Genomic DNA, 12,106 nt, shown 5'->3' with positions numbered 1-12,106 from the left:
CTTCCCACTGTGTGTGAACACACAGTGAAATATCTTTGGGTGTGGGTGTGCGTGACAAGCTACGCTGAGGATTTAGTATTTACTGCAAGGAAGCACTTTCTGTGTGAAGGTGCCCTCAGACAGATGGCTTTATGCAGCCTCCAGGTTCATAGACATCACGCTACTGAATATAAGCTGCTGTTGGACAAGGACGGGAGAAGAAGGCTATTGCCTTCATGTCCTGGTTACAGGCTTACTGGAGGCATCTGCAGGAAATGGGATTTATAGGCAGTTAGTCTAATCCGGCAGGGGTCCCTTTCATAAGGAAGTTAGGAAGAAAGCAGATATGGGTGTTCTAGCAAACCCAGCAAGGGAATCTGTACCTACAAAGAGGCTTTGGCGCACAGATTGCCATTCTAGATCACAAACTGTATGTGCAAAGGAGTTCATCCAACCCCCTGAAGTTGCGGGGGTGTGAATAAAGAGGCGTTTTCCCTCCCTCTCATAATACCAGAATCTGGGGTCATCTAAGGAAGTTGAATGTTGGAAGGTATCCAGAAAAAGAAATGGAAGTACTGTATTTCTTCACATAGCATATAGGGTGGTTGGGGGTGTTTTTTTTTTTTTTTTGGCAAAATTGTTTTTATTGATTTTCCAAATTTAAACAAATCAACCACAAACTAGAGCAAATGTAATACAATTTTTCAAAAAAATTGGCTTCCCACACTCTGCTTTCCATGTGTCCATAGTTTCCTCTTGTCGCTGCGTTGTTTTCTAATTCACATTCCATTCCTTACATTTAACCTTATATTGCAATATTTTTGGAGGGATTATTTCTAACTTATAATTCTTAACCATCAGCTTATCCACTTGCCAATTCCTGCATGTACACACAGCACACAGTTAAGCTATGTTAAATTCATTGCCACGGGAGGTCATTAGAGTCGCCAAGTTAAATGGCTTTGAAGGAGGATAAAGACAAATTCATGGAGAATAAGGCTAGTGAAGGTTACTAGCCATGATGGCTGTGCACTACTCTCCAGTATAAGAACTGGTGTGTTTCTGAATACCAGTTGCACAAGTTGGGAGATTCCTACTGGGTATCTGGTTGGCTATTGTAAGAACAAGATGCTGGACTAGATGGGCTTTTGGCCTGATCTGGAAGGGCTATTTTTATATTCTTACGGTTAGTACTACTGTGTTGTTATTATGATTAGCATAAAGCTATGAAAAGAGCCTGCCAAAAGCATCTACTTACATTCCCTCGGACAACGTAGTTTGAATCATTCTCTATGTCCCTCGCAAGTCCAAAGTCGCAGATTTTTGCCACTTTCCCGTGAGTGACTAGAATATTCCTGGCAGCGAGATCCCTGTGAACACACTGTCAAGGGAGAATGGTGTGAGTTTGCTTCACGCCCTGTTTCACAACGGCCAAAGAACAACAGTTAAGTCCCGGATTGTTTCCAAGCCAACACCTTTCGCAGCTGAAATCATATGCCAAAATAGGGACACTTGGAGGGTTTGTAAACATGTGCTTATTTTGCTTAATGGTTTGTCTAGCCCTGCCTATGGCCTAGGATGATGGGAGGTAGAATCTGAACCCTGGAGGGCCCTGTCCCCGGTGTAGACCACACTGAATTAGATAGACCAACAGTCTGGCTTGGTGTAAAGGAGCTTTCTCTGCTCCAATGTTCTCATCTGGAGGCCCCTGTTTCCCTGTTCATGGTCTATGCGGTGCTTCCCCTCTCCAACACTTGAAGGGCACACATCCTCTTTTTTAAAACAACAACAACCAAAAGTGGGTGAGCCTACGAGCAATAAATCTTAGAAAGAAGGAACCGAAAGATAACGCCGATCAGTTCACTGAAAGTTTTATGTGCTGGAGGGAAATTGTATGAAATACTGTAATACCGATAGTCACATTTCACTTGATGGAAGTGAAGATTGCTGGCTGCCCCTTCCAAAAGATGAGCGATGCACCATTTATCTCTGACATGCTCTTTCGAGAGTGGCGCTGTCTGGGCAAGCACACCTGCTGCTCCTCCTGAAGGGCACTATCCCCCTTGTTTGGCATAAGACTTACATACGCAAAAGGAAGAGTATTTTGACCTGACCCCATGTTAAAGGCAGAAATTCATTTCCCATCCCAATGATATATAAACACTGGGCACCAAAATTCAGAACAGAGTTCAAATGGTTCCCATATTGCATCGTTACTGCAGAATCAAAGATAGTCTTTAATGACTGCAAAATAGATATACTCCAGCAGAATAATTATTTGTAGCTCCCCTGTTGGGGGCTACAGCTAGTGAGCTACAGGAAGGGCCACACAGCTCAATAGCAGAGCACATACTCTGCATACAAAAGGTCCCAACCCATAGCCAGGGCTGGATTTAGATTTGATGAGGCCCTAAGCTACGCGGGTGGCACTGTGGGTTAAACCACAGAGCCTAGGACTTGCCGATCAGAAGGTTGGTGGTTTGAATCCCCGTGACGGGATGAGCGCCCATTGCTTGGTCCCTGCTCCTGCCAACCTAGCAGTTCGAAAGCAGGTCAAAGTGCAAGTAGATAAAGAGGTACTACTCCAGCGGGAAGGTAAACGGCATTTCTGTGCACTGCTCTGGTTCGCCAGAAGCGGCTTAGTCATGCTGGCCACATGACCCAGAAGCTGTACACCGGCTCCCTCAGCCAATAAAGCGAGATGAGCGCCGCAACCCCAGAGTCGGCCACAACTGGACCTAATGGTCAGGGGTCCCTTTACCTTTAAGCTACTGAAGGTAATGGGGCCCTTTATATGTCCAGCTGCCCTTTGTCAACAACAAATTGTCATTGTTTTTGTGTTGAATACAGTGGTGCCTCGCAAGACGAAATTAATTCGTTCCGCGAGTTTTTTTGTCTAGCGAATTTTTCGTCTTGCGAAGCATGGTGTCGGGAAAGTTTTGGAAAAGCTTCAAAAATCACCAAAGTCTTCAAAAACCTCAAATAAGGCTACCACACCGCGTTCTATGAGTTGCTCCTCGAAGTCAAGTCGCAACTGTATTAACGGTGTTAAGAAAAAGGAAACAAACTTGCAAGACGTTTTTGTCTTGCAAAGCAAGCCCATAGGGAAATTCGTCTTGCGAAGCAGCTCAAAAAACGCAAAACCCTTTCGTCTAGCGAGTTTTTCGTCTTGCGAGGCATTCGTCTTGCGGGGCACCACTGTATATGCTATATGGTAATTTATGGCCCTAACAGGTATCTAAAACCAGTGATATTTTAGGGAGCAGGCTAGCAGGCGGGGCCCGTTAAGCAACATCTCCAGCTACTCTTGTCTGAAACTTTGGAGAGCTACTGCCAGTTGGTGTAGACAACACTGAGTTAGACACATTCCAAGCTATTTAAAGTCTGATTAACTCTTGGAAATCCCACCTAAAGGCACCCGTTTTTGCACCCCATAATCCCACAGTCCTTGTCCAGCAAAACCTCTGTGATGGCCAGGAAATGCTTCCTCTTCTTCCCTTCTTTTTGGAATTACTTTGCCCTTGAGGATTTTTGCTCCCCCCATTCTTTGACATGTTTTAGGCAGACAACAGCCGAAGGACAGGTAAACACCTCCATCTTCCTTCTCTCTCATTCCATCAACGTTCCAACTTCCAACACTCCCTCCCCCTTTCCCCACAAACACTGGAGCATCATCACACAGCTGTTCTTGGTTCCCTGGCATCTCATCTCCCCATCTAGACCTCCTGTCCTCCTGCCTCCTTCAGAAATTCAGTTTACATTTTGCCTTTTGTTTTACCTCATTTAGAAAACCTTCTTTCTTTGGAAGAGCACTGGCTTTGGCCTTCTCAGTCCCTCTTGGGGAGCTTAATAGAGCATTCTGCTACCTAGACCAAATGTTAGTCACACTGTGTTCTTGTGTATTTGGTAAAATATGCTAGTTTCTGAGCCAGCTCTGCTGAACTGGCAGCAGTGTTCCTTTGGCAGAGAAGAGTCACGGCAGCAGAGAGAAGAGGTTCCTCTCAATTCCCCTCTAGCCATTTGCGTTCCAGAGAGATGCATCATAAGCAACTATGGCAACAACCAGGACTGACCTAAAACATTCTGATGCCTGAAGCAAAGGGCAAGAAAGCACCCTTATTCCATGTGAAAAAGCTGATTAGACTGGCGATGGGACAGTAACCTCCTGAGGGCAGCAGTCTTCCTTAGAGGACATAAGGCAGGTTTTATCAGCAACATGAAACTGTCCTCCAACATCTCGCCAGCATTCCCTGCTTCACAGCATCTGCCACCTGAGGCAATCATCTCATTCTGCCTAATGTTGGGGCTGGTCCTAGTATTTACACACACACCAGAAAAACGTATTTCTCTCATAAAAGTCCATTTCTAATTAAGTATTTTATTTTTTTGTAGTTCTGAGCTGGAACATCCAGCTGGAGAGGAGAGGAGGTAATAGGCTTTGGACCACTGTATGCATTTTTGTTCTCTTTATCATCTGAACAAATTTTCACACATCATGCTTACTGATTTTGATTCCAGAAACTCCATTCCTTTGGCAACTTGATATGCGAAGGAGAGAAGGTCTTCAAAAGTCAGCACATTGAGGTCCTCTTCATCATCTATTCCCCTGTTCACATATTTCATTCCTTCTACAAGTGAAAAACAATGGCAAGAGCTTTATTTTGCTAAGGCTTGAGTTTCTGTCACTAGTATTGTTTGCCAAATGACTACATTACTTCAGACCATTTTTTTAAAAAAACCACAATTACAACCCAAAAGGAGACTTTGATTTCTTACCTTCCTCAGCAAGCAGGGCAATTCTGCACAATTTAGAGGCCAAATCTAAGTCTTTTTTTACAGATGTGTTTCCAAAGTCATCCTTTGGAATATATGATCCATTTCTTAGTATATATTCATTTCTGAAAAAGATTTTTTTTTTTTAAGAAAAAGGGGTTGCTATAGTAAAAATGACATCCATAAGAATGAACACAAATAAATAGAACGAACCCAAATAAATAGAAATTAAAATCTGCGTAAATACATTATTATTATTTTTTTAAAATAAACATTTGGATTGTGTTGTGCTTAGAATTTTTCACTTGCAGAATTCATCATGATAGCATGCATTCAATTTAAACAGCAGAGTCTTTGAAAGAGGATTTGTGACAGTTTTGACTTGATCAGGTTCAATACACAGCAGAAATGAAAGCAGCCAATCTCTTGTGGATTTTCCATGCAGATGTGGTTCTCAAACTATATCATATAGGGACCTTACCTGGGTAAGGTAATTGAGAGAGCGGTTGTCAAACAGCTTGGTGGGTTTCTGGATGAAACATCGGCTCTGGATTCATTTCAGTCCGGTTTTCGCCCTGGTTACGGGACCGAGACAAGTTTGGTCGCCCTAACAGATGATTTCCGTAGGCAGATGGATTGAGGCGGGTCGGGACTGCTGATTCTTTTAGATCTGTCAGCAGCCTTCGACATGGTTGATCACAAACTTTTGGACCACCGCCTTGCTGACGTGGGGATTCAGGGCATAGTCCGACAATGGCTGCGCTCCTTTATCTCAGGTCGGGGATAGAGGGTGGCGCTAGGGAGGGAGTTGTCACCATGGCACTGCTTGGTGTGTGGAGTCCCGCAGGGTGCGATTCTTTCCCCGATGCTTTTTAATATCTTTATGCGCCCCCTTGCCCAGATTGTCGGGAGTTTTGGGTTGGGTTGTCATCAATATGCTGATGACACCCAGCTTTATCTGTTGATGGACGGCCACCCTGACTCAGCCCCAGACACATTGACCAGATGCTTGGAAGCTGTGGCTGGATGGCTGCATGGGAGCCAGTTGAAGTTAAATCCTTTGAAGACAGAGGTCCTCTGGCTGGGTCAGGATGACATGGGGTTGGGGGACCAACTTCCATCTCTTGCGGGGGCTCAATTAGTGCCAGCACCTTCTGTCAAGAGCTTGGGTGTAACCTTTGACACCTCCCTTTCCATGGAGGCGAAGGTTGCAGCCACAGCAAAGGTGGCATTTTTCCATCTCCACCGTATTAAACAGTTGGTCTCTTACCTTTCTTGCCCAGATGTGGCCACAGTGATCCATATGACAGTCATCTCCAGGCTTGATTATTGTAACTCGCTCTAAGTGGGGCTGCCCTTGAAGCTGACCCAGAAACTCCAGCGGGTGCAGAATGTCGCAGCGAGGCTCCTTACGGGGTCCTTGCCGCGGGATCACATTCATCCAGTGCTTTACCAACTGCACTGGCTCCCAGTGGAGTACAGGGTCAGGTTTAAGGTGCTGGTTTTGACCTTTAAAGCCCTATGCGGCCTAGGGCCCACGTACCTACAGGACTGCCTCTCCTGGTATGCCCCATGGAGGACCTTAAGGTCCAAAAATGACAACACTTGGTCCTAAGTCGCAAGGTGATTAGATTGGTCTCAGCTAGGGCCAGGGCCTTTTTAGTACTGGCTCCAACTTGGTGGAACGCTCTGTCACAAGAGACTAGGGCCCTGTGGGACTTGACATCTTTCCGCAGGGCCTGCAAGACAGAGCTGTTCCACCTGGCCTTTGGTTTGGACTCAGTCTGACCCTTCTGTTTCCCTCCCCTTATGGTTTTGATCTATGGGCTACTATTAAAATGAGGCTGCATTTTAAATTGTATTTTAACCCTTATTTTAAATTGTTTTTTTTCTCCCTCCCCATTATGTTTTTATTATAATTTTACTGGTGTTAGCCACCCTGAGCCCGGCTCTGGCCGGGGTATAAATAAAACATTATTATTATTATTATTATTATTATTATTATTATTATTATTATTATTATTATTATGTCACCCTAGCAACTTGGCCCTGTGAGTTGTTGTCAGGAGATGCGAACGAGGAACAATGCAGATCAGCTACAGCCTCCTTGCACTGCCAGGACTGCTGATCAGAAGGCAGAACCACTGGCCCAATGAGTCAGGTGACACTAGAGAACCAATCAGCTGCTGGTGGTTAATATAAAGCCTCCAGAATTGATACTTTCCCTCAGTCTAGGTAACCTGTCGTTGAGGGAAATGATCAGATTCTTCCACTGGACTACTATCTGCATGAATCTGCCTGCTGGGCCTGTGCTACCATTAGGCAGAGTGAGGCAGCTGTCTCAGGTGGCTAATGCTATGGGGAAGACCCCATCACCACCACAGAGGTGTATGCTACAACCACCCGGGATGGGCATGTGGGGAACGCCCCCAAGGGAAGCGTGGTGTGGAGAAAGCCCACTGCATCCCCAGTTTGGGCTTGACCCAGGAATGGAGCTGTAGTGGTCGGGCATGAGAGAGCTGCCTTGGCAGCTTCCTCGCGTGCCACAGCCCCGCCAAGGAGAGCGGGCGGCACTATTCCCTCCCCCTTTGCTTGGCACACAAGGGCCTCTAACGCATCACTTTGCCCAAGCCACAACTGGCTCAGTGCTCCTTACCTTGAGTTTGTGTACTGTGGGAAATTGTGGTAAAAGCTGAAATTGTGCTGTCGGAAGACATCAGTCAAGGTCTTGTGGAATCTGTCTCGTTTGCTCCGCAAGTAGTTCAAAAGGTCTCCATAGCAACAGTATTCAAAAATCAAGTAAACTGGTCCTGGAAAGTTTTTTAAAAAATAAAAATCTGTTACTCAGATACCAGATAGCAAACAGTGAAAAAGGAAGCAACTGGGAGCAGCCACTGGGGCCACATAACACCAGTCCTAAAAAAAAAATCTACATTGGCTCCCAGTACATTTCCGAGCACAATTCAAAGTGTTGGTGTTGAGCTTTCAAGCCCTAAACAACCTTGGCCTAGTATACCCGAAGGAGCGTCTCCACCCCCATTGTTCAGCCCGAACACTGAGGTCCAGCTCCAAGGGCCTTCTAGCAGTTCTCTCATTGCAAGAAGTGAAGTTACTGGGAACCAGACAAAGGGCCTTCTCGGTAGTGGCGTCAACCCTGTGGATTTTGCTCCCATTAGATGTCAAAGAGCTAAACAACTATATAATTTTTCATAGACTTCTGAAGGCCACCCTCTTAGGGAAGCTATTAATGTTTGATGTTTGTTGTTGTTGTTGTTGTTGTTGTTGTTGTTGTTGTTGTTGCTGCTGCTGCTGCTGCTGCTGCTGCTGCTGTTTTTTCTGCATTTTGTTGGAAGCTGCCCAGAGTGGCTGCCCAGACTCTTGGTAGTTACAGCAGAAAGGCCATTTGGGACATAGGAAACTGCTGTCTACTAGATCAGACTAAAGGTCTGTATAGCTATCTAGCCCAGTAGTGTCTACTCTGACTGGCAGTGGCTCTCCAGGGTCTCAGACAGAGGGAAGTTTATCCCAACACCTGTTGCCTGATCCTCTTAACTGGAGATGCCAGAAACAGAACCTGAAACCTTCTGCAAGCAAAGCAGGTGCTCTGCCACTGATCTATGGTCTCCCGAGTTCCATCAAAGACTCAGCAGATCCCCTAAATGTGAATTTTCATTCCATTGGACAGGAGCTATAGGCACAACAGGCCAATGCTAATTCTACATTTGGGTACTCAACCCAGGCAAAAAGAGGTCACATTGGAAGGTCCAGCATAAGTAGATGGCTTTACCCACTGGCTGTTCAGCTCCTTACCTGATATGGTACAAGCTCCAAGCAGATTCACAATGTTTTCATGACTGCCAATGCGAGTCATCATCTTGAGTTCAGTCATTAGAGCATCTTTCTCGGAAGAGCTGTATTTGTCTGTAAATGCAACAGCAACAGAAGTGTAGTTATATTTGCCTATACTGGGAAGGGCGATTAAGTCCATGCAATTTAAGGATTTCGGATCAGCCTCCTCCAACCTTCAGAGATTTGGACTACAACTCTCATCACCCATCACCACTGACCATGCTGATTTGATGGGAGCTGTAGTCCAGCAATGCCTGGAAAGCACTAGGATGAGGGAAACGGCTTTAGATTCTCAGTGTACAATGCTAAATCCTAAACTTAAGACCACTGTATAGGTCGACTTTAGCTGTAGCAGCAGAGGCAGTAATTTGGTATGGTAATAGATGGAGATCAATCCAATGCATGGAAAGCAGAATGGGATTACACTTCCTCCAAGAGCTCAGCCGTATGAGTGGTTACTTGAAAGTGAAGTCAATGGGGCCAGGGGAGGCTGGTGCCCACTGGGGTTGGTGGAGCAGAAGACCAGAGCAGCCAACAGGAAATGATGGTGAAGTCAGAGCCAATGATAGGCAGAGGCAACCTGAACCTTCTCCCTGATGAGTTCTACAAAGGCAACACTGAGGCTAATGAGGAGTTGACAGCCAGCTAGTAACATCCCCTGGATTGGTTGGAAGTAAGGAGGGGGGGGGCTGGCTAAGGGCAGATTGTCCTTGGTGAGGCAATGCCCCATTCACCTTAATGGATCAACCTCCATGGAATGGGACTTACTTGCTGTTCATAGGAATAACTATAAGGAACATTTCCCAGGAAACGTACTTTAGCTGTGTGTACTTTAACTGTGATTGAAATGCATGTTGTGTATGCAGCCATAATGGCCAGCATAGGTCTGAAAAAAACATCCCTGGCTTCTGTGGGAGATGAAGTCAGATATCCAGGGACTTTTGCTTGATGTTCCGCAAATCAAAGCCCAAACATAATTCACATTTTAATGGTTTCTTTGCTTCGGTGCTGACGTCATCCTCAGAATCACCACCATGTTCTGAAAACTACAAGCAATTTAAGCTTTGGATTAGGCAGCTCTTCAGACAAAGGACTCTTTCAAATAAAGGATTGTTCTCCGATACATGACCACCTACTCACAACTGTGACACAGCTGCATCACACATAATAGTCCTACAGCAAAGAGAGGGAAGACATGCCACCAGAAACTTTGGATTGCAATAGAATCATAGAATCATAGAGTTGGAAGAGACCACAAGGGCCATTGAGTCCAACCCCCTGCCAAGCAGGAAACACCATCAGAGCACTCCTGACATATGGTTGTCAAGCCTCTGCTTAAAGACCTCCAAAGAAGGAGACTCCACCACACTCCTTGGCAGCAAATTCCACTGTCAAACAGCTCTTACTGTCAGGAAGTTCTTCCTAATGTTTACGTGGAATCTTCTTTCTTGTAGTTTGGATCCATTGCTCCGTGTCCGCTTCTCTGGAGCAGCAGAAAACAACCTTTCTCCCTCCTCTATGTGACATCCTTTTATATATTTGAACATGGCTATCATATCACCCCTTAACCTCCTCTTCTCCAGGCTAAACATGCCCAGCTCCCTTAACCGTTCCTCATAAGGCATTGTTTCCAGGCCTTTGACCATTTAGGTTGCCCTCCTCTGGACACGTTCCAGTTTGTCAGTGTCCTTCTTGAACTGTGGTGCCCAGAACTGGACGCAGTACTCCAGGTGAGGTCTGACCAGAGCAGAATACAGTGGCACTATTACTTCCCTTGATCTAGATGCTATACTCCTATTGATGAGGCCCAGAATTGCATTGGCTTTTTTAGCTGCCGCGTCACACTGTTGGCTCATGTCAAGTTTATGGTCAACCAAGACTCCTAGATCCTTTTCACACGTACTGCTCTCAAGCCAGGTGTCCCCCATCTTGTATTTGTGCCTCTCATTTTTTTTGCCCAAGTGCAATACTTTACATTTCTCCCTGTTAAAATTCATCTTGTTTGTTTTTGCCCAGTTCTCTAATCTGTCAAGGTCGTTTTGAAGTGTGATCCTGTCCTCTGGGGTGTTAGCCACCCCTCCCAGTTTGGTGTCATCTGCAAATTTGATCAGGATGCCCTTGAGTCCATCATCCAAGTCGTTGATAAAGATGTTGAATAAGACTGGGCCCTGTGGCACCCCTCAAACAACACGAGTGTGCACAAACTCGTAGGAGAAAAATCAGAGTCTGCAGATGTTTTGAAATGCTAATGGCTAGCTATGTATCTACCTCCACTGTCAGAGGCATCGTGCCTCTAGAATGCCAGTTGCGGGGAATCATAAAAGGGGAGAGCGTTGTTGTGCCTGGGTCTTGCTTTTGGTCTTCTCAGATACATCTGGTTGACCACTATGAGAACAAGATGATGGACTAGATGGGCCTTTGGCTGGATCCAGTCTGGCTCTTCCTATGTTCTTAAGTGTGATGGCCTGGGACTCAGACTCAGAACCAGAGGAGTCTCAGTCTGCACCAGACCCTTTGCCTCAGGCATCATCTGAACAAAGTCTGGGGCCTGATCCTGAAGAGTCCCAGTCTGCACAGGTTCCCCTGCAACAAACACCAGCTGGGCCAAGTCAGGGGCCTGAGTCTGCCCTGGCTCCAGATGCGGGGATTGCCTCCAGCTGGGCCATCACTTACAGCTGCTCCACTACCAGTTTGGTCAGGAGAGGCTGAGGCGGCCCCTGGGTCTAGTAACCCACCAACGTCTCCTGAGCTGCAGAGACTAAGGTCTGAGAGAAGGAGATACCTGAGTACTCGCAGAAGGAGTGCTCACCTCTGGGCGAAACAGGGAGGTGAGTCGCCAGGGTATCAGGACCAGCCGTTACCCCAACAAAGATAAAAGGCTGTTGGACCCCGCCCCAGGTTGCGGGAGCAACATTGCTGATTGCCAGATCCTGCCTGAGATCCTGTACCTGTCCTTGCCTGGTTTTCTGCCTCATGTCCTGCCTTGGCCCTGTCGGAATGACTCCTAGTGGACCCTTTGGATTCTGGACTGGACCTGGACCGCGTTTCTTGGGTTACCCCTGGGACCAGCACATTAAGCACAGTTAAGCACTCATGCAAGGGCTCACTACAAGGAAACAGGATTGGGCATCTTTCAGAGTCCGACTCAAGTGCTTTTCTCTCTGTGCCACCACAGCAAGTTGTCAGAAGAGGGAGCTGTTTGCCAGGGATCTGCTCCGCTTGGGTGTCGCCAATGCAGCTGGGTCAGAAGTAGATCCTGCGGCTTGCTGACTCAGCAGTTGCCAGGTGATGCAAGGCAGGGCACCAACAGGAGTTTCACTTGACCTTTCTAAATCCCTAGATTCTGTTTCTTCAGCCTGAGCAATTTGTCTCTACAAAGTAGATGAAGCTGATGTCAGACCAAGCAACCTAATGACCCTTGTCACCTTGCCTCACCTCTTCACTTTGAATGGCGGTTGGGTCTGCCCGCTCTGCCTTGATCGTGCTTCCAGACAAGCACCCCATA

General features: G+C 46.4%; 1 protein-coding gene across 3 annotated transcripts in view; it reads right to left on the bottom strand.

The window, feature by feature from the left end:
- The window catches only part of FLT3 (fms related receptor tyrosine kinase 3), a 56,538-nt gene that overhangs the window by 5,747 nt on the left and 38,685 nt on the right, over nucleotides 1–12,106 (bottom strand). For all 3 annotated transcript variants that reach the window (XM_081197903.1, XM_081197902.1, XM_081197904.1), the window contains exons 16-20: nucleotides 8,563–8,673; nucleotides 7,409–7,562; nucleotides 4,756–4,877; nucleotides 4,483–4,607; nucleotides 1,238–1,360 (exon numbers count right to left, since the gene is read on the bottom strand). In XM_081197903.1, the coding sequence (XP_081054029.1) occupies nucleotides 1,238–1,360; nucleotides 4,483–4,607; nucleotides 4,756–4,877; nucleotides 7,409–7,562; nucleotides 8,563–8,673 (635 nt within the window). The remainder of the gene's footprint in view (nucleotides 1–1,237; nucleotides 1,361–4,482; nucleotides 4,608–4,755; nucleotides 4,878–7,408; nucleotides 7,563–8,562; nucleotides 8,674–12,106) is intronic.

This window comes from Podarcis bocagei (genome assembly GCF_964188305.1).
Source record: "Podarcis bocagei genome assembly, chromosome: 6".
NCBI lineage: Eukaryota > Metazoa > Chordata > Lepidosauria > Squamata > Lacertidae > Podarcis > Podarcis bocagei.
Note: the sequence above shows the minus strand (reverse complement) of the source record. Positions and strands in the feature narration are given on the sequence as shown.